This window comes from Lissotriton vulgaris, chromosome 3_1 (genome assembly GCF_964263255.1).
Source record: "Lissotriton vulgaris chromosome 3_1, aLisVul1.2, whole genome shotgun sequence".
In the NCBI taxonomy this organism is placed as follows: Eukaryota; Metazoa; Chordata; class Amphibia; order Caudata; family Salamandridae; genus Lissotriton; species Lissotriton vulgaris.
Window position 1 is genome coordinate 418116434 of NC_141689.1, and position 23014 is coordinate 418139447.

General features: G+C 46.8%; 1 protein-coding gene across 1 annotated transcript in view; it reads left to right on the forward strand.

Annotated features, from left to right (window-relative positions):
• Positions 1–23014, forward strand: part of LOC147726527 (granzyme A-like) — a 110137-nt gene that overhangs the window by 22495 nt on the left and 64628 nt on the right. Inside the window, exon 3 of the mRNA XM_086962945.1 lies at positions 22749–22893. Within this exon, the coding sequence (XP_086819071.1) occupies positions 22749–22893 (145 nt within the window). The remainder of the gene's footprint in view (positions 1–22748; positions 22894–23014) is intronic.

The following is a 23014-nucleotide window of genomic DNA, read 5'->3' on the forward strand; positions in this document are numbered from 1 at the left end:
CTGGCCGCAGGCACGAGATAGATGGGCGGAGCCATCATTGTGGAAGGCAGGCACAGCCCTATTCAGGTTCAGGTGCTACTTCTCCCACTACTCCAAATGCAGATGAGGCCTAATCAGCCTGGCACTGACTCACCCAGACCCTCTGGAGCCATTGCACCTCCCCAGCCCATGCCACTCCAAGGCCAGACAGTCAATACACAACATGCAGGGCACAAAGACACATAGCACACAAAAATGTCTACTTCTAAAAGTGTCATTTCTAAAATAGTGATAATAAATCTGTGAACTCCAGTATGTAGCGTTTATCACCACTATTCCAAACATACCACACTTGATCACAATACTCCTCTCATGTCAGGAATTACCACTGAAGCACATATCAGGGAATCTCCAATGTATTCCTATGAGAGGGCAGCCTCACAGCAGTGAGAAACTAAGTAGGCTGTTAGTCACTACCAGGACACGCCACACAGTTAAGGCACATGTCCTATCTTTTACCTACACCGTACCCTGCCCATAGGGATAGCTAGGGCCTACCTTTGGAGTGACTGATATGTAGTAAAAGGGGAGTCACAGATGTGGCAACCACTTTATGTGCCACATCACAGCTGCAGTAAACTGCTTGTGCAGGCCCTGCAGTGGCAGAGGCCTGAGACAGTTTTGAAAGGCTATTTTGGTGGGGGGCGCAAGCATTGCTGTAAGCCCACCAGTAGCATTTAATTTATGGGCCCTGGGTATCTGAGCTACTACTGTACAAGGGGCTGGCAGGTAAATTAAATATACCAAATAGGTGTAGACCAATCTTACCAGGTTTACCATAGAGAGCGCATGTACTTTTGCACTGAATAGCAGTGATAAAATTCTCAGAGTCCTAAAACCACCAACAACAGGTTAGTAAAAATACCTTGACAAGCTTCCCTGCTTGGGGTGATTGAACATGGATACATGCCCGCAACTGCAGGTGCACACTCCAGTTCTACTCCAATCTGAACCCATGTGGTTCCCTCTGTCTAAGCTCCCAGGACCCACTAAACTACCCCACTGGAACTCCTTAGCTGTCCGTGGCCAGACCCAGGCCCTAGGCCATCTAGATGGCTCTGGTCCTTGCCATCTCACAGAGTGGGGGGCAGTAGCCCCAGGTATATAGTATCCATTCTCCACTCTACCTCTCATCAGTGCAATCCTGTCCTGCCACTGATCCCTCAACCTAGGTTCTGCACCCTCAGGCTGACCAGGAGTCAGTCACTGATGAGGCTCTTCTCCCTCTACCCTTTATACTGGGGTTCTGCACTCTCCACCTAGGAGAGGCACCCTCAGAACACAAAACTGTCAGGACGCTGGAGTCAGCCCTCCCACAAAATTCTCCCACCAGTTCAGAACCTTGACCCTGCAACTGGTCTCCCAACCCAGAGACCAAACCCTCAGGTTGAACCGGGGCCAGAGATGAGGACTCCCTCTCTCTGCACCCCCATGGAGTGGTACCACCAGAAGACAAAATGGTAGGGACACTGCTTGGAGATGTCCTTCCCTCCAGGTAAGGCATATCTTCTTGAACCTGGCCTCCCAACCCAGGGACTATACCCTGTGGCTGACCACTTGCCAGGCACACCAGGACATCCTGGGGAGCTCGCATGCCCCCCGCCAAGGGTAACACATATCTCATGTGTTGCATGATAGTCTGTCTGGCACTGATCACAACCCATGCCCATCTGACAGTGCACATAGACCCCCAAAACAGAAGTGGTGTCTCCATGGTCACTTCTAGAAGGCTCAGCCCTTATGACTGGCCCCTGACCCACTGGCTCTCCCACGTGTGACAGCATCCCCCTCTCACCCCTCCACCTGGACTTCTGCACAATCCACTAAGGAGTGGCACAGCCATACACCAGAACTGGTGGAGCTCTGCTTACAGACGCTCCAAGTTCTCCTGACACTAGGCGATCCCCCTCAAAGGATGGCCTACCAGTACAGCCTTGGCTCCACACCTGGTGTTCCCTTAGGGAACCCTCCAGGCCCTGAGACTGGGTTTCGGGCACCTTGGGACGCATCCCATTCCCACTCCTTCTCCGCAGAGACAGGATGTGAGTCCCTACACCCCTCCCACTACACCAGGACCTATCTGGGCGACTAAGAACCTTTCCTACCCCTCTCGGTTGGGAAATACCTGAGCCATTCCCCTTAGGGTCATTCGCAAATGCCTTTCTATACCCTCTGGCACTCACCCAGAGGTCTGCCTCCCGTGCAAGCTCCCTGGAACCAGAGAACTCACACCCCAGCAGGTGTTGGTGTAACCCTGGAAAACAACAATGGAACATGTGCTCTCTGACAATCATATTGAACAGCCCTTCAAAAATGATTGCCGTGCTACCCATCACTCAACCTTCCTGTGCACTACAACATTCATCCACAAACTACCCCCAAGACTGGTGAGACAGGTTCCTACTGCCCCTGAACCCCAACCTATACCCCTCAGGTGTGACAGCTTCTTCCTGGGAACTAGGTACCAAGCTCTGGGATCTGGGAGTGGTACTTCCTACACTGGACTCTATATTGCTACCACCACTGGACTCCACCCTCACTGGTGAATCCAGACTACTAAAACTATACTCAGGGTACATATCAGGGTACAGCTAGCTTCTCTCTGGAGAAGGCCCTCTCTGCCTCTCTCATCCTCTCCTGCGCTAGGACCCTTTCAGTCTCTAACTTTTTCTCTTCAAGGACCAGCTCCTTGAGACTCAACTCCTGTGCCAAAAAGGCCTTTTTCTCCTCTAAGGCTCTCTGGGCGTCTCTTTGTCCCGCATCCAGCTGTGCTGCCCCTTGGCATTCTCCAATTTGAGCTTCTCTAACTCCAGCTGGTGCTCCATTTCCTTCTGCCTGTCCAGCAACTCCTCTGGGGACCACAAAAGGGAAGGGCCACTACCCCTGGCACGAGACCCAGCAAAGGACTCCCTCTCTATGGGGTCCTCACTACCTACTGGCGTCCCTGCCCTGTCATTTTCTTCCTCCTGCACAGATTCTTCAGGGCCACCCTCAGACCCACCACCCTCTTGAAATGCAGACTAGGAGCCCTTCCTCTCATGGTCCTCCCATGCCCATTCATTCTCTTGCCATCGGAGTAGGGTTTCCTGAAGGTCTAGTTGGGTGTCTGACCTACTCACTGCTATGCATCTCTCCTCAGGGAACTCCTTTAACTCCTCCATAGTGTATGTGAGCAGATCCCTTATGATAAAGGCACATTCCATTTTGGCAAGGCCCTAAAAACACAAGTGCAACACAAGGGACGTAGATTTAAGAGCTGCAACAGGAGTACACAATTCAAAAATGACACTTTGAGAAGAAATAAAAAATCAGGAGAAATCCCAAAACATGTGATTGTCTAAATGCAGAGTTTGTAGTGCAACCATGGATCACTGTGGTACTGCTCAAACGCATGTCCTATCCTCACATCTGACAACCGATGTTAGAAATGGGATTTTTGGTTGGTTAGGGCATGCGCCTAAGCCAGGTAGAAACCACCACTCAAGTCAAGGAAAAGGGGTTACACACTGAAGATAACCCCTGCTCACCCCTCTGCTAGCTTGGCAGAGCAGTTAGGCTTATGCCAGATGCAATGTGTAAAGCGTTTGTGCAACACACTCACACAGCAGCGACACACTAGGCACACCATAAAGGAAACTCCACACAAGGTTATAAAAAAATTAGCCTTTGTATTATGCATAAAAAAAATTAGAACATAATCCCATATATACACAGTGCCACCAGGCACTTATCATAACATGTATTTGGAAAGCACACATCCACCCGTAGGTCTCTTGGCGCTGAATAACAGATGCTTATTGTTACCCAACTCAAGGGTACTCATTTTATCGACCTCAAATGGATGAAAGGCTGATTAGAGCCCCCAGGATTTGAACGTGTGATGATGAGGTCGAACACAGGCCCCTGCAGTGGATGCATTAGTCCACTGAGCCACCAGAACCGGCTGATGACTTTATAGATTACACAAATCATTAGACCAATCGGGTCACTGTCATAGTCATCACAACTCACAGTTAGTGAGAACCACCAGGTGAGGGTGCACTGAGCACACCACCTCTAGGCATAACATATCATCAGCAGTATATTATATGAACCACTGGCAGCTGTGCACATATCCTGAATACCATACGTACATCAGGCCCCTCTTAGGCGTAAACTACACAAAGTCAAAGTCAAAAGTCAAAAGTTTTTATTTTGTTTCGGTACTCTTTCGAGGACCACAAAATCATTAAAAAGAAAATACATATTACATTTACATACAATTTAATACATTTTCAGTGTTATTTAAAAAAATTTATAAATCTTATTACAAACATATTCGTTAGGTGGATTAGCACACATGGAGATGAAATCCCTTGCTTTCGTGATCCTGCAGGACCGATATATTGGTTCTAGGCATGTTACCCTAGCAGTAACAACAACTTTATTTGGACATACAAAGAGCATGTGTTCTAAGTTCTGTTTACCCCCCGAACACAGGTTACATTGAGAGGAACTGTTTGGTTTCCAGGTGGAGGTAAAGGATAACAAAGGGAGAATACCCAGACGTAACATCATGATCGTACGCCTTACGCCATGGGTAAGAGTGTATTCCAGATATGGCAATTTTAACTTATATTCTTGGGAGTCAGCATAAGGTTTGTACAAAGATAGTTTAGTACAATGTAAATGATCTAACTCATAACTTAGTTTTGGGGAAAATGTTTTTAAAAATAGTTTGAGTTGTGCGGGTGTCCAAGAGGATAACATTTCTGCACTAATTTTTGCTAGACAGAACGCCTCTCCCAAGTTTTTCACAAAAGTAGAGTTGATGGCATCCTCTCTAAAGATCTCAATTTTTAGCAGATGTCGTAGGGTACCCGCATTAGAATGCAGAAGGTTATAGGCCCACCTTATGAGGCTTGCTATTGATATTGCAAATGCGCTGGTGATCGTACATTCAAGCCTTAGGGCCTGTACAGGTGTTGAGTTGGAAACTTTCAATAACTTTTTTAGTGTTTTCCCTTCATTTGTATCCATATAACTCCATTGTTTTAGGGGAATATGTTCTGAGGCGTAAGATAGAACCGGAGATATTTTGGCTCTATAAATTTTTATTAGTGCTGAGAAATGCCTACTTCCAGTCTTCCTATACAGGCGTGATATAGCACCTGCGTGTAGGTCACATTTCCTTTTTAGATGGGTGATTTGCTTCCTGTTACTCAAGTTATGCGAAAAGATTCTTCCAAGATAAGTATATTCCTTTGTCTGTTCCAAGATCTCGCTTCCCAGTTTCCATTGGAACCTCACTTCTTTATTCTTTTTTGTGAATGCAACTACTTTAGTTTTATTTATATTTGGAGTTAGAAAATGATCTTTCGAGTAATTGTATAAAGTGTCCAAGAGATTTTGGAGGCCAAAGGGTGTCAGATCAAACAAGACAATATCGTCCGCATAAAGTAAACAATGTATCGGATGAGATGCCATTTTCGGTGGGGTGCTTTGCCCTTGTTGTAAGTGCGACGGCAGGTCGCTCAGGTAAAGAGAGAATAAAATCGGGGCCAACAGACACCCTTGTTTTAGGCCATTAGATGTATGTATTATTTTTGACATACCCCTCTCGCCCCCCATTTGGACACGGCACCAGGTATTGCTATGTAGGTTCACGATTAATTGCAATAAAGGCTCTGAGATACCCATTTTTCTCAGTTTCGACCATAGTGTCGGCCTATCGACCCTGTCGAACGCTGTTGAATAGTCGATGAAGGCTGCATATATTGTTTGCGATTTCCCGGTTACGTATTTATCTAGTAGAAATTGAAAGATAGCTATATTATCCGTAACCGAGTGGTTCGGTCGGAACCCGGCTTGAAACATGGGAATTAGTCCAATTGAAAAAGCCCAAAGCTTTAACCGGTCAAGAATTTCAGCCGCAAAGATCTTTCCGCCAGAATCCATTAAGGCAATTTGTCTATAATTGCCAGCAATAGTCCTTTTTCCTTTTTTATAAATAGGAATTATTGTGCTTCCTTTCCACGAGTTTGGAATGTTCCCAGAGTCGAATATGTAATTAAATAGTGGCGCTAACATCTGACCCCAAGCTTTATGGTCAGCTTGATAAACCTTTATCGGGATCTAGTCGGGACCGGATGCACCCGTGCTTCTTGCCTTTTTGATATTCATGGCAATTGACTCTGCCGAGGCCCTGGAGAGTTTTATATCATTGTTTTCCTTTTTCTGTTCAAATGCCTTTGTCGCCCTACCCTTCATGTTGGATTTATACAGATCATTTAAAAATGTGTCCCAGTCTTCTTCTGAGACGGGGATAGCTTCGAGCTTCTTTTTAGTTCCCGTCATCTTAGCTATCAAGGACCAATATTTTCGTTGGTTACATTGCCTTGCTGCTATTTGGATGTCCATCCAGTTGCGGTCCTGTATCAACCTTTCCTGTCTAGCACGTTGCCTACGGATTTGGTTCTTTAATTTGTTTATTTCAGCTTTATATAATGGTGTTTTACACAAGTACTGAGCCCGAATCATCCTGTTTAGCATTTTTACCGTTGGCTGATTGCAGTTTTTGTGCTTGCTGACGCACTTTCTTTGTGCAGGTCTATCCTGTTTTAATTTGCTTTGTATTGCATTTTTGAGTTCATTTAGTACAATTTCATAGTTTTTGATAGGATCTTCAGAGTAAATATTGGTTAACAATTGGGATTGTGTAATCAATATTTTCAAATAGTCCAAGTTTTCCGCCTCCCAATAAATCCGATGCTGGACTGGATTTACTTCTATTATGGGATTACTGAATATTGGGTCGGTCTGGTAAGTGGTTGGTGGCATCCAGAGTGTTGTTAAGCAGAGAATGGCATGATCACTTTCATCATTAAATTTGACAGACAAGTCAGAAATTTGTTCTCTTAGCTCATTCCCACATATAAAGTAGTCTAAGATGGAGGAGACTCCATTTCCTTGTCTTGTGAATGAAGCTGGCTTGTCTCCATTAATATTTCCATTTAGAATTATCCCATTTATACTTGGGAGGAACGATAATAACAGGCTTCCTCTTTTATCCGACTTCACTCCTTTTGGAAGTTGCGGGAGTGCTATTTCCAGTGATTCCTCCTTAAATAACGATGACCATTTCTTTATTTCGCTATTTGATATTTTGGCGTTTAGGTCACCCATCAAAATATATGGTAGATGATGTTGATCTTCGAGGATGTTAGATATGGTTTCTAAGAGATGATCGAATAAAGAGTCATGTTTTTTACTTGGTGGAGCATAAATGTTGAAAAGTAATATTTTCTTATAAGTGTCTGTAGGCTGTAATCTGAGTTGAATTTTGATACATTGTAGGTTGTGCGAATATGTATCAATACTTTCTTGTGACCAGCAATAGTCTTCTTTCAGTAGGATTGCCATACCTCCTTTCGCGTGACCCCTTTTTGATTTTTTTGCTGGATTTTCGTAGACGTAATACCCTTTTTGCTTAAAGGAGGTGGTTGACCATGTTTCCTGCAACGCTAGAATATCTGGATTATCTTTTGTGACACCTTTCATTTTATTGTGAGTTTTCCCGGCCATATTCCATAGCGATATTTTCAGACCTTTGTTAAACCTGACGTTGATGTAAATTGTCCATTTTGTTGCCGTTTAATACTTCTGGTAACCACGTCCAAGATTGTTGGTAATCTTCATCTTCTTTTGGATTAATGTTCCTTGACCACACCGACCTTTCGCCTTGCCTTACTTGTATTTTTAATTTGTCTTTCCTCATGTTGTTTGGTGTACGTTCATCCCTTTCTATGTTAGGTATTTGATCAGTAAGATGTTGTTTAGTTACTACGGAATTTTGCAAGTTGGTTTTGATGTCTGAAATTGAGATTACATCATATCCGTGTTTTTGTAGGATTTCTTTTTCTCTCATGATTAGACCTGGGAGAACTGGAGAGAAGAATGACACTTGTGCGAATTGGGTATTTTCTATTTTTGGAAAACGTACTAGGTCTATTTCTCTACTTGTCAGAGAGATCAAGGAAGGAATTTCTTGCAATAGCTGGACTATTCTTCCTCGATTGAGCGGGATATTATCAGTTGGAAAGAGTTCCCCGATAGTTAAGTGTTTTGATAGTGTTCTGTCCCACTGCCTAGTTATATAGTCTTGTAGATTTTTTGGATTGACGATATTTTGCTCTAATGGTTTTCTTACTATTGGCTGGCAATATTCATCTGCATTAGGATTCAAAGGCTTCGCCGGCGTAGTTATTTTAGTCGGTGGAGTGATCGCCAAATTAGCATAAGTATGTTTTTGAAATTTGAGTTTGTTCCCTTTTTTCTTATGGATTCTTCTCAGGGGACGTCCTCGCTTTTTCTTGCCCATATTTTCTTTCACTTCAGTGATTTTTTCAATTTTTCCTGTCTGTTTGGTTTCATTTTCTTTGCTATCCTTCGACAAATGTATGTTATTTTCGGTGGATATCATACCGTAACCAATCTCAGTTTCTTTGTTGGAGAAAATGGGATAATTTTTGAGACTATTTTCAGAAGTGTATTCCTTTTCTTCACTGAAAAGCTTTTTCAGAGAGAAGATTATGGGTGGGTTTCCCTTAGATTGCAATTTCTTAAATTCACTCTCCTTTATTTTCGCATCTGATGTTTGCGTACTTACACTTTGCATTTTTTGAGATCTTGAACTTTTTTTACAACCAGCTTCAGATGGTACCTGGTTGACCGTTTCTAGTTCCTCGGATGAGGCTTTGGGTGACTCTTTTTTCTTTTTTTCTTCCACCAGATGTTTGAGAATGCCTATTTGGACGTCCAATGTGTCATCTGAGTTGGCTAAGATTTGGCCGAGATGTGTGAGAACTGATTCCAGAATGTCTTGAAGGGAGAAGAGTACTTTGGACAGGGGTGGAAAGGCAGCTGGAAGGGTTGTGTTAGGAAAATAAAGATTTGTAAGATTGGATTGATTAGAGAACAGTTTAGGTGATTTATCTGGGGAACTAGTGAATGGTTGATTTTTTCTTAACGGAGACGTTAATTTCTGCTCTTCGGTCTTCGTAATGATATTCACGGAGACCTCATTAGCTGATTTATTCTCCTGTTGTCTAATTGGTGTTATTTGCGACATCTCTAGAATCAGTTGAGAATACTCTTCCGAGGGCGGATTTTTTGGCTGATTTATCTCTGGATTAGATGATTCTTGATTATGATTACCTAGTGCAGCAAATAATTCTGACTGGCGTTCACTATCAATAGTAATAGAAATATGTTTATTTTCTTCTACCGATGTTCGAGGAGATGAGTGGTTTTTCTCGGAAAGAGTAGAAAAGTATTTGGTTATTGCAGGTGTGTTAGAAATTTGGCCAGGTTTCATAGATTTATCGACAGATTTTCTAATGGCTGCATCGGTACCCATGCGTTTCATGTAAATTGTTCTTGAGCGCAATTTTTTCAAAGCCATCATTGAGGAGTATTGTGGTCAAGTAAACAGGTGGGCTCAATCTCCTGCAGTCGATGTAAGAGGGGTGACCCGTCCCGTCCTCGGTCGTCCCCGGACGGCCACAGACGGCCCGCCCTTTGCCCGGGCTTCGCCCGGCGTCCCGCACGCGTCCCGCTTAGCGTGGAGGGTGTGTCGTAAATAGGAGGAGCAGGGGGCGGGAAGAGACTCCAGGTGCGCTCAGGTCTCCACGCGCTGAACCCTGGGTCTCGCAGTCCCAGCCCCTGTCAAGCAGCCTCCGACGTGAAGAAATGAAAGAGCCTGTCTCCTTGGCTTCCCGGAGCAACAGGCAGCAGGCAGTGAGTAGACGAGGGAAATCTCTGCAAACAGGAGCACACTGAAGCAGCTGCGAGCGGCTCCCGCGAAGCGGGGGCCGCGAGCTGTAATAGTGCTGTTAGCCAATCAAAATAGGGCAGGCAACCAACTGGGGCGGAGCAGGGGCGGGAAGAGACTCCAGGTGCGCTCAGGTCTCCACGCGCTGAACCCTGGGTCTCGCAGTCCCAGCCCCTGTCAAGCAGCCTCCGACGTGAAGAAATGAAAGAGCCTGTCTCCTTGGCTTCCCGGAGCAACAGGCAGCAGGCAGTGAGTAGACGAGGGAAATCTCTGCAAACAGGAGCACACTGAAGCAGCTGCGAGCGGCTCCCGCGAAGCGGGGGCCGCGAGCTGTAATAGTGCTGTTAGCCAATCAAAATAGGGCAGGCAACCAACTGGGGCAGAGCAGGGGCGGGAAGAGACTCCAGGTGCGCTCAGGTCTCCACGCGCTGAACCCTGGGTCTCGCAGTCCCAGCCCCTGTCAAGCAGCCTCCGACGTGAAGAAATGAAAGAGCCTGTCTCCTTGGCTTCCCGGAGCAACAGGCAGCAGGCAGTGAGTAGACGAGGGAAATCTCTGCAAACAGGAGCACACTGAAGCAGCTGCGAGCGGCTCCCGCGAAGCGGGGGCCGCAAGCTGTAATAGTGCTGTTAGCCAATCAAAATAGGGCAGGCAACCAACTGGGGCGGAGCAGGGGCGGGAAGAGACTCCAGGTGCGCTCAGGTCTCCACGCGCTGAACCCTGGGTCTCGCAGTCCCAGCCCCTGTCAAGCAGCCTCCGACGTGAAGAAATGAAAGAGCCTGTCTCCTTGGCTTCCCGGAGCAACAGGCAGCAGGCAGTGAGTAGACGAGGGAAATCTCTGCAAACAGGAGCACACTGAAGCAGCTGCGAGCGGCTCCCGCGAAGCGGGGGCCGCGAGCTGTAATAGTGCTGTTAGCCAATCAAAATAGGGCAGGCAACCAACTGGGGCGGAGCAGGGGCGGGAAGAGACTCCAGGTGCGCTCAGGTCTCCACGCGCTGAACCCTGGGTCTCGCAGTCCCAGCCCCTGTCAAGCAGCCTCCGACGTGAAGAAATGAAAGAGCCTGTCTCCTTGGCTTCCCGGAGCAACAGGCAGCAGGCAGTGAGTAGACGAGGGAAATCTCTGCAAACAGGAGCACACTGAAGCAGCTGCGAGCGGCTCCCGCGAAGCGGGGGCCGCGAGCTGTAATAGTGCTGTTAGCCAATCAAAATAGGGCAGGCAACCAACTGGGGCGGAGCAGGGGCGGGAAGAGACTCCAGGTGCGCTCAGGTCTCCACGCGCTGAACCCTGGGTCTCGCAGTCCCAGCCCCTGTCAAGCAGCCTCCGACGTGAAGAAATGAAAGAGCCTGTCTCCTTGGCTTCCCGGAGCAACAGGCAGCAGGCAGTGAGTAGACGAGGGAAATCTCTGCAAACAGGAGCACACTGAAGCAGCTGCTTCATATCATAAAATCCTTGATGAGAGCATTATGCAGAACACCAATACGGTGCATATGGGCCATCGAGGGATACACCATTACATCTGGGCATCCGGTGGAGCAGTTTGGTCAGCGAGGGAAAACAGCTTCCTCCCACCATTGACGGGAGACTTCCCTCAGTCCCCTCCGCCTGGGCAATGGCCGAAACACCAAGAGAATTCCCCCAGGAGTGACCTCTGTGCTCCTAATGCCAGCAATACAGGGAGTAATGTACTAGAGAGGGCCAAAATGCCACGGAGCCCCTATCATGGCTCAACAGTAGTGTTCCTTTATGTCGGCCAGTAAAAACTGGGAGGCCGCAATGGATCTCCCGCTCAAGGAGCGAATTCAGCGCAACTAGGAGCCTCGTAGAGAGGGGTCAGGTAGTCAACCAACACAGTCCCTGCTCTCTCCACCCCCCTCCTCAACGCTCGAAAAACAGAGTAGAGGCAGACACCTGTTAAGGCCTCTCGGGCCCTCCCCTCCCATTGAGACTGTGTCATAACAGGGCCTCGCCAGCCCCGGTCTAACTTGGCTACCAAGTGCTCCACCTTGTGACGGGAGTACCAAATGCACCACCTCGCCCCTCGGGGCACCGATAGGACCATCTCATTTCGGCTGTGGACCCCGCTCAAGTGAGGGGTCGAGGCGTCCTGCTTCTTGTGGACCTTGAAGTCCCCGGCTGTGTCGGACCGGGAGACGTTTCTTCCTCCTGTTGCGCACTCGTCAGCTTCCTCCCTCCCTGGGGAGCTACGCCCACAATCAGGCTCCTTCCACAAGGGAGCCCCGCCTACGGTCAGGTTTTCCCTGCCTGACTTTCGGTTTGCGGGCTGCTTTCGCAGCATAAAGAAGTAGAGCTCACTTCTCGGGCTTAGGGGATGACTTGGAAAACGTCCACCAGGCGCTTCTAGTGGGCAGGGTCCTCACACTTCAGGGGTACAAGAATGCAGCGCTCCCTACTCTTTCTCCCTAGTGGCAGGAGAAAGGGGCTGCTGTCTACTCTCTCCAGAAAGGGCTCCTGAAGTGCAGAACACAGCCCTCACCACACACTTGGGTGAGGATCACCCCATATAGGGGGGAGAAAAGAAAGCGCAGCACTACTCCAATTTCCTCTAAGGCCAGCCACACAGCCCTGGTAAATCCCAGAAGACTGGGTTCAGGCAGGCCAGCACACTTGGTAATTACCACAGAGCAGCAGTCCCTTTAGCTGCCAAGCAGGGCAGCATATCAGTCCCCAGTGATGGTTCCTCCTGGCACCCTGCACTCCGCGCAGTGTGCTCTCCAAGTTCCAGAAGTTCAGTGAGTCCAACAGACATGAGGTCACAGCCCCAATATTTATAGCACTTTAGGACTTAGCCCTTTTTGGTTAAAGTTCCCTAAACGTTTTGTTTTCCCCCTAGACCTTTTTTCTGACATGGTGTTGCCAACTTAGATGCTTTGGGTACTTTGCCACTGCTGATTAGCGTCAAAGTGCAAGTGTTCCCTGTGTAAAGTATAATGGTAATTGGTTGTCCATGATTGGTAGGTTTGCCTTACTAGTAAAGTGCACTATGTGAGTCAGGGGTGGTAATGCAAATGTTACTAGTCAGCCTGCAGCACTACTTGTGCAACCCACACCAGTAGCCTTAAAGAGGGAACTAAGGCCTTCCATTGCAGTGCCTGGGCGCGGTTTGTTTACCTGCCATGTTGTTCTGACAAGTGCACCCACTTGCTAGACCTTACTCCTCCCTTTCTATGCACATCAGACACCCCTATGGTAGGCCCAGGGTACCCCCTGGACAGGGTACAGTGCACATGAAAGGTAGGACATGTACTAAGGTGTGTACCATGTCCTGACAGTGAAATAATCTCCATTTTGTTTTTCGCTGTTGGAAGGCCATCTTACCCATAGGACAGAATGGGGAGGCTGTGTAATATGTTTCCAGCCTATCTTCCCAAAGGCTTACGATGGAGAGGTGAACTTGAGTATGCCTGAGATCACCATGTAATAACACATCTTTCTATGAAGGTGGTTTTTGCATTGTGTCTTTATAAGCCACGCTTTTAGAAGTGGCTAGGTTTTTGTGCTCTAACATTTTTGTGTGTCTCTGCCTGGATGTGGATTGACTGTCTGGATTTGAAAGAGATCTGGGGAATGTGTTGACCCAGGGGAGGAGGTGAGACAGCAAGAGGCTGACCTGAATCTGGAGTGTAGGGGGAGGAGTAGCCCCTAGAGGTAAAGAGGCCTGGGTTGCTGCCATAAAACAATTGTCCCATCTCCTGCTGAGTGATTGAGAATCCAGACCCCCACTAATCAAAGGAAGAAGGTGTCACTGGCAGGGACGCACACAACTGATTTGAACAGGGGTCCGTGGCCCTCTGAGCACAAAGACTTCAAAGCCATTGAGGGGTATATTTATGAAAGCTGAAGCCCCTGAACTGAGGAGAATGGCTTGATCAAGATTGAACAAGACTGGAACTACTTTGTGGTGGAGAGGAATCTTTGCCAAGGAAGAAACAACTGAAGAGACTGAAGGAAAGGACTGACCCTTGCTGTGTGTTCTGGGGCTGGCCTACAGTTTGTTGTTTTAACCAAGGAAAGGCTAAAGGGACGTTGCTGTGTGCTGTGTCCCCCTGCTTGAAAGGACTTTGCTGTGCTGTATCCTGAAGTAACTTATCCCCAAGGGCCCGAGGTCAGCTGGCTCCCTGTTGCGGAAACACAGGAACACACAAGTTTTCAGGAGAGTCTCAGCTACAGTGTGTGTGTGTGCTTTTTGCAGCCTGAGACCTTTGTAAGTTGTGCCCTGTGATCGTGGGCACCTGGAGTCCAAGCGAGGCTCAGCGATGCTGTGTGTGTGTGCTTTTTGCGGCCTGGGATCTTCATGAGAACTGCCTTGTTAGCGTGCATACCCGGAATCCAAGTGAGTCGCAACTACGCTGTGTGCATGTGCTTTGTGCAGCCTGGGACCTTCATGAGGATTGCCTTGTTAGTGTGCACACCCAGAATCCAAGTGAGTCTCAGCAACACTGTGTACGTGTGCTTTGTGCAGCCTGGGATCTTCATGAGGATTGCCTTGTTATCGTGCACCCAGAGTTAAAGTGACTCTCAGCGACGCTGTGTGCATGTTCTTCGTGCAGCCTGAGACCCTCATGAGGAGTGCCCATTGTCCGTGCACCTGAAGCTCAAGTGAGTCTCAGCGATGCTGTGTGTGTGCCCTGTGGCTGCCTGAGATCTTCGTAGCAGTAGCGGCCCGGCAGCCCCGGAGAACCTGAGCCGCCGGCTCAAGCCCGCCATTGCCATTTCACAAAGATTGCATTGGAGGCCCAAGTCCCTGGAAGAGGAGAGGAGAGTGAGGTTGCACCCCCCAGGTAACGTGCGTCGACGCCTAGGGTAGGATGCGGGCTCAGAGGGAGACACTCTCGGCCTCTCTCTCATTCCAGCAGTGCGAGCCTCTGCTTCGGCTCGTATTGCGGCCCGTAATTGCCAAGGGAGTGGCAGTACCGGGGCCAGAGTGCACTTTTTGTCATACCATACCCGTGTTGGGGGCAAATGTTGACAGAGGCTAACTGTGAGTCAGCACAAGTGGCGGAGAGGCTGCCTAAGGCACCGTGATCTGTGTTGAAGTGTGTTACGCATTACTTTATTTCTGCATAACAGAGTACCTGATTGTGGTATCACACATTGCATCATTTCTGCATTACGAACTACCTGATTAGTGTATTACGCATTGCATTACTCCTGCATAACAAACGACCTGATTAATGTATTACTCATGGCATTATTTCTGCATAATGAACTACCTGATTGTCGTATGACACATTGCATTGTTTCTTCATAACGAACTACATAATTAGCGTATTACGCATTGCATTATTCCTGCATAATGTACTTCCTGATTAGTGTATTATGCATTGCCTTATTTCTGCATAACAAAGTACCTGATTGTTGTGTTACGCATTCTATTACTTTTCAATTGCAATGAGCTTGGTTCTAGCAATACAAACTGCTTAACAGGGTATTAGGACTACAGTGGAATGTTTAGAAGTGCTCATTAATATCTCTTGGGCATATTTACAAGGGCGTTATCTCCGCTTTTTTGGATAAAACTATCACCCTATTTACAAGATGGTGCTAACATGCATAATCACGTTAGCACCCTTTTTCCCAACGCCTCCCTTTGCATCTCTAATGAGATGCAAAGTGGGCACCACTGGGCGTACCCCGGATGGACAACCTTGCAAATATCGCTGATCTTCACATCGCGATATTTAGAAGGCTGCCCCAGCATTTTAGCAGACATTAGTTTTTCGGGTAAACAGCTGTTTTCTCCAAAAACTAACGTCTGCTAAAATGCAGACTTACCTATCTCCAACATTGGGGGTGGTTTATGCTGATACAACCCTGTGGGTTGTATCAGCAAGGTTATTGCCGTTTTGCAGGGAACATTGCTGGAAAACCAACGATGTTCCCTGCAAAACAGCGATAACCTCGCTATCTCCGGAATTTTGATCGCCCTGGAGAAATGCGTTGTTAATACCGCGCTGCCAGGGCGATAAATTACAGAGATAGCCTGCGATAATAAAATTATTGCTAAGCACTGCCAGCGATAATTGTTGCTGGCAGTTGATAATATGCCCCTTTAGAACTTAAAAGGGCTGGCTGGCCTAACACCAGTCAGGAGGAATATTACACATACTCATATGTTTGATTTATATTGTTTGGTCTTATTGTATATCTTTTTATATAAACTTTATACTCGTTTTTATAAAACTTGTGTGGAGTAACACTGGGCAAAGCACTAGGCTACGCTCGCGTAGTTTGCGCTACTTTGCACTACACAAACTGCATATAGCACAGTGCAAACACGCGTAGCGTAGTGCAGCGGTCATTTTTTGCTTGCTCGCGGTCCTCAACATCAAGTTGGCAACAGCGAGCAAGCAAAATGACATCCTGGCGAGACTTTTTCCTCATTCGCGATCGGCAACATCATGTTACCGATTGCGATCGTGGGAAATAAACCTCCCAACCAAGATTCTCAACGCGGGGAGGTCAGGTTTCTCATTGCAAGTGGTCGTGTATGCTCGCGACCACTCGTGATGAGAAACTACCAGTCCGCATTGAGAAAACTGCCGCTCGAGTAAAAATGTACTCGAGCGGCAAAAAACTACAGCTCGCACTGTGCAAGATGCTGTTTTCAATGATTGCACAGTGCCGGATGCTTGTCCGCACTGTGCAGTCATTGAAAACGGCATCTTGCACCGTGCGAATAGGGTACTGCGCAGTTCGCGTAGTGCTACGCGTAGCTCGCGTACTACGAAGTACACTTCATAGTGGCGATAAATGCTGCGTACTGGCATTTACAGATTTATTATCACTATTTTTGAAATGGCACTTTTGGAAGTAGACATTTGTGTGTACTCTGTGTCTTTGTGCCTGCCTGTTGTGCATTGACTGTCTGGCCTTGGCGTGACAGGGGCTGGGGAGGTGCAGTGGCTCCAGAGGGTCTGCGTGAGTCAGAGCTAGGCTGAAAAGGGCCTCATCTGCAGTTGGAGTAGTGGGAGGAGTAGCACCTGAACCTGAATACGGTTGTGTCTGCCTTCTACAATGATGGCTCCGCCCCCCCGTGGTGTGTCAGGGGCCAGGGCCTACACTAACAATAGAGGTGGGTGTGCACTTGAAAAGAGGTGTGTAAGTGCTTCCTAGAATTGACTTGGACTGGGCACAGAGCCCTGTGCCAGGGGGAAGAACAAAGGCACTTGGTGGTTGTTAGACCCGGGTTCCCTGGTTGGCTGAGGTAGGCACCTTGGCCAAATAGGGACCCTCGTTTCCACATCAGGGAAAGGAAGGACACCTTCTGAGAAAGCCCCCGCTCACTCTCTTGGTAGCTTGGCACAAGCAGGCAGGATTACCTTCAAGGTAAATGTGTAAAGTATTTGCAACCACACTCAACAACCCAATGATGACACCACAAATGGACTCCACACTAACCATGGGTGTAGTAGTGCTGCGCGACAATGTATTCCTATGAGAGGGCAGCTTCACAGCAGTGAGAAACCAAATAGGCTGTTTGTCACTACTAGGACACGCCACACAGTTAAGGTACATGTCCTACCTTTTACCTATACTGCACCCCTGCCAATAGGGATAGCTAGAGCCTACCTTAGGGGTTACTGATATGTAGTAAAGGGGGAGTCACAGACGTGGCAACCACTTTATGTACCACATCACAGCAGCAGTAAACTGCGCGCGCAGCCCCTGCAGTGGCAGAGGCCTGAGACAGGTTTGACAGGCTACTTTGGTGGGTGACGCAAGCAGCGCTGCAAACCCACCAGTAGCATTTAATTTACTCGCCCTGGGTATCTGAGATACCACTCTACAAGGGACCTACAGGTATATTATATATGCCAAACAGGGGGAGACCAATCTTACCAAGTTGACCATAGAGAGCACATACACTTTAGCACTGAACAGCAGTGATACAGTGCCCATAGTCCTAAAATCACCAACAACAGGTCAGAAAAAAATACCGGAGGAAGGGAAAAAGTTCTGGGATGACCCTGCAAAAAGGGCCAAGTCTTACAATCACCTATTGTTGGGGTTTACTCCGTATTTCCAAATTGCTCAGGAATTGACTTGTGAACAAGAATTGTTAAGATGTGCAGAAATTCGTGGTGCCGTCATGTTTGCAAAGGTGTTAGCTCACGAAGGATATCTGGGTATTTGTGCTATGAAACAGAGGTTATGGGAGGAATTTTGGTTGCCTAGATTAGACAAAGCAGTGGAGGTGTACGTCTGGGACTATGTTGGCTGTGCTATAAGGGAAAAAGCAAAAGTCATGCATCACTTCCCAGTTATGCCTGTGGATTTGCCAGTGGTTCCTTGAAACAAGTTATTCTTGGACATTTCTGGTCCACATAACGTTCTTGGTGAAACTGCTAAATATGCCTTGGTTTTAACTGATTATTTATTCAAATGGCCAGAAATGGGTGTGGTGAGTAACACAAATACTCAAGTTGTGATACATTTTTTGCAGAAGGTTTTCAGGAAAGAGGGATATCCCTCTGTTCTACTAACTGTCTATGGGACGCAGTTAGCAGCTGCGGCTCATTCAGGTAAGAGCAGTGGTGAGGTGGGGCCTGGTGGGGGAAGGTTTCGACAGACGATGACGAAAGAACAATTAAGTAAATAATTAGGTTTCCCTCGTTCTTGTCCGTCAAAGTCATCCCACTCCCCTCACCGCCCCACCACGCTAACTTGCAAGAGCTGCAGCTGGCAGTTAGTGTCAAATGAGATGATAATGTTTTTAGAAGAGATGAGAATTAAACACGTCAGAGCTCCCCTTTATCATTCCAGAAGTAATGGGTTGCATACTTTGAAGGGGGCAGCTGTAATTGGCTTTCTTTAACAAGTTGAATTGGTAGGATGTTGTTAACAACATGTTTTGGTGTGTCTTTCTTTTGTTTTGTTATGTGGACTTGTGCCTTGTACTAAGTTGAATTAAGAATGTAGGGGCCTGTCTTCCATTCATCCTAAGCTATTCCAAGGTGTGGAGGATATCAGGAAATGTATTCATTTGAAATAAGGATGGAGGTGTGATCGAAAACATATTTAAGAAAGGTTGTTGGGTAAGTGTTAGAAATGGGGGTCTCTAGTTGGCAGAGGTAGGCACCTTTATCCAAATAGGGACCCTTGCTTCTAGTAAGGGTAAAGGGGATACACATTTTAGATAACCCCTGCTCACCTCCTTGGTAGCTTGGCACGAGCAGACAGGCTTATCCCAAAAGCAATGTGTAAAGTATTTGTACCAACACTCACCGTAACACAGTGATAACACCACAAATGTACACCCAACCAGTTTAGAAAATAAAGCATCTTTATCTAAACTTAACAAGACCAAAATGACAAAAATCCAACATACAAGTATTAAGAAAAATGACTTTCAAAAGGTTTTAGCAACTGAGTCCATAGAAAACTATTGATGCGTGATTTCTTGCAAAGTACCTGTTGTTGTGACAAAGTCACCAAGCCAAACAGCTGCAGCGATAAGAAGCGTAAAAAAACAAAGAGATGCATCGTTCCTGAGACCTTTGTGGATGCGCTGCAACAGTTCTGCTGGTCTGTAGGGGGAAGCGATGCATCAGTTCTAAGATGACTCTGATCCGCGGGTGATGCGTTGGGGAAAACTTGCGGCACAGGGACAATGCATGGAAATGCATAGGTAAACGATGCGCAGCGGCAAGTGGAGCTGCATCGACATTTCCAGCCGTGATCCCTCAATGCGTCGATTCTTGCAGCGGTGACAGGAGCTGCGTCGGTTTCAGCAGCGGCACAGTGGTGCGGGGAGATTCTTCTTGCACCACGGCGTTCCGTCGGAAAACTGTTGCCAGAAGAGCGATGCACCAACTTCCTTGTTTGTTGCGTTGATTTCCAGCTCCCATCCAGCAGAAACCTTCTCCAGAGGCCCCACAGGGACTCCAGGCAGGTCAGAACTCCAGGGAAGCTGAGGTTGAAGTCTTTGTGTTCCTGAGACTTCAAAACAGATGGGAAGCTCTACTCAAGCCCTTCCTCAAGCAGGGGACACAGCACACAGCAAAGTCCTACTCTTTTCCTTGGCAGAAACAGCAACTGAAGGCCAACCCCAGACACACAGCAAGGGCAGTACATCTCCTCAGTTTCTCCAGCTTTTCTCCTTGGCACAGGTTCCTCTTGATACCAGAAGTAGTCTAAAGTTCAGGGGTTTTGGGTGTGATACTTATACCCCAAAAAGTATTTGTTCTCTTAGTGCAAGGGGCTCTGAGCCCAGTTCAAACCAGTTCTGGAGGGCACTCTTCAAGTGCACAACAACATCCATTGTCAGTATGAGCCTTGGCTCCAGACACACCACAGGTGGGTTGAGCCGGCATTGTGGAAGGCAGGCACAGCTCTATTCAGGTACGGGTGCTACTCCTCCCATCAATGCAGATCAGGCCTATTCAACCTGGTGCTGACTCATCCAGACTCCTGGGGCCACAGCCACTGCACCTCCCCAGCCCCATGTTACTCCAAAGCCAGACAGTCAAGCCACAAACAGGCAGAGGCATACAGGATGGTTGAACAAGAAAATAGCCACTTTCTAAAGTGGTATTTTCAAACTCGGAATGTAAAAATCACCTTTCCTAAAAGGTGCATCTGTAGATTCTGAGGGCAGGCATACTAAACTTTATTTTCCTATCTGGTCCCAACGGTAAGTTATATTTATAAGATGTTATAAATTAACTCCCATGCTTTCCTATGGGGACAGATAGCCTTACAATAGTGAAAAATGAAATTGGCTGTATTTCACTATCAGGACATGCCACACGCATCAGGGCATGTCCTACCGTTCACATACACTGCACCCTGCCCACAGGGATACCTTGGGCCTACCTTAGGGGTGACTAACAAGTAAGAAAAGGGAAGGTTAGGGCCTGGCAAGTCAGCAGGTCAGTTAACAACTGCACACATACACTGCAGTGGCAAGTCTGAGTTACAGTTTCAGGACTACTCATGTCGATGGCACAATCAGCGCTGCAGGTCCACTAGTAATATTTGATTTACCAGCCATGGCACACTCAGTGCACTCTATTAGGGACTGCCCAGTAAATCAAATATGCCAATCAGTGAGAATCAATCATAATAACAATTTACATTGATGCTGATCAGCAGTGGCAAAGTGCCCAAAGCATCTAAGCCAGCAAAAACGAAATCCAGCACAGCATGGGAAACCACACCAAAGATTCCAAGTCTAACATTAAGAATTAACAAAATAGGGTTGTGTCACATATAGGGAATCAAAATGTAGTTCTCTCTTGTAAGTTGTGAAGGTGTGGTTTAGCAATGTGCATATTAGTGATGGTAGGGTGTAAAATAAGGACAGAGTGGTAAGAGTTCCTGATTACCAAGTTGAATTTGTGCATCGACAAATGGAGGGTAAGGAAAAAAAATGGATCACTCAATGTGGCTTGCTTAGAATGCTATGACGATATAGAATTTATTCTCTGGAAGGATTGGGGGGTGACAGTTGGTAGGGGTGCTCCTTCATTGGAGTGGAGGAGTGACGACCTACTTAAGTGCACCCCAAAACCCCAGAGATGAAAAATAAGATGGTAATTCATTAACAATTTATTTTTAATCAGCCCTAAACCAAGCGTCAGGATATAGCGGGGCCTTGCTGAGTGATTGCAGAGAGGAGAGATGGACAGAGGGCTGCCTTTGCACTGTTTAAAATGTGCATGGCTCTGTGGCCAACCGTCTGGCAACGCCATCCCAACATGCGCACTTTAAACCTCTCCACCCAGATGTATTAAGACATGACAGCAAGTGCAGGCCACCAGTGCACTGGGGTGCCGTAAGAGTTCGCTTCCAACAATCAAGGAGCTACTCACAGGCTGAATAACAGCATGTGAGCAGGCTAGGATTGGTTGTCAGACTTTACTGGGGCCTGCATTGCAGTCCCAGCAGAAGCGGTCTGGAGTGAGGTGGACATTGTCTGTCACAATCCAGTAAGTGTTTTCTTTATTTTTTATTTTGTTTTTCTATGCTCACACCCTCCTCATTTTCCTGCCCCCCCCTCGGCAGATGCAAACTGACAGTTGGTGATTAATACTGTACAGTGAAGTGTTGGTGGTCACTTTGCTTGTGCTGATAATAAACTCACCTCCTAATTCACAGCTGTGGTGTAATGGTGTCACCATAATGCCTATTTATTCATATGACGATTGCCACTTATTCATAGAATGGCTGCCAAATAAACATAGATTTCTATTTTTAGTATTATTGCTATTATCATTATTTACATTGTTTGTGTATGTTTGTATAAATGAAGCTGTGGTTTTTGCAGTATTGGTAACAATTGTAGGTGTATAAAAAAAAATTATAAAAGAAGAGCTCAAATAAATCATAGCATATAGTAAATTTTTTTATAATGGATGAAACGGGATCGCAGACAAGCATCCCCACTGTGCAATCACCTACGAACGGCATTTTTCTATGGAACTCCGGCGCTTGCGGAGCTCCACGTAGTGTGGCAGAGTTTTTTTGGCACTTTGCGGAGTTGTAGCGCAACTCCGCGAACTCCGCCCAGGGTTAGTAATAGCACGTGGAAATGGGCGGTATCACACTGATGTCTACATGTGTATCCCACTAGAGGCCCCTTGAGGGATTATTTATAACATGCGGTAAGAGCACAACTCAGAACCATCAATAGCATTACTATCACTAAACAGACGAAGGGGGAGGAAGGATGAGGGGGGCTTGGTGCTTTTGTGGTTCATCATGCACACACATCACAGTGTTGTTATTGTAAAGTCCCACACTGTACCCAATATCCATGTAGAGAGAACCTGAATATAAAAGCAATTTATTTTTTATTTCCAATTGTAAAACCATTGTATCTTGGGAGCTCTAGTATCTATCAGAGCGTCATTAATAAATATTCATTTCTTTTCAGATCAAAAAAAACAACCAGGGTTGTTCTTGGAGTTCACTTCCAGTTTAAGAAAGAAGCAGAGCAGCAGACATTCACAATCAAACAATATATTCCACACCCACGATTCAACTGGCCCAAGCATACCAATGACATCATGCTTCTGCAGGTACAGTTGATATCCTTTTGTTTGATATATTTTTAATCACGTTACCCAGTTTCCTCTACACTGGAGCTTGTCACCTTGATCCATAACATGCAAGTTAAAAAAGGCTGTCAATTCCATGCAT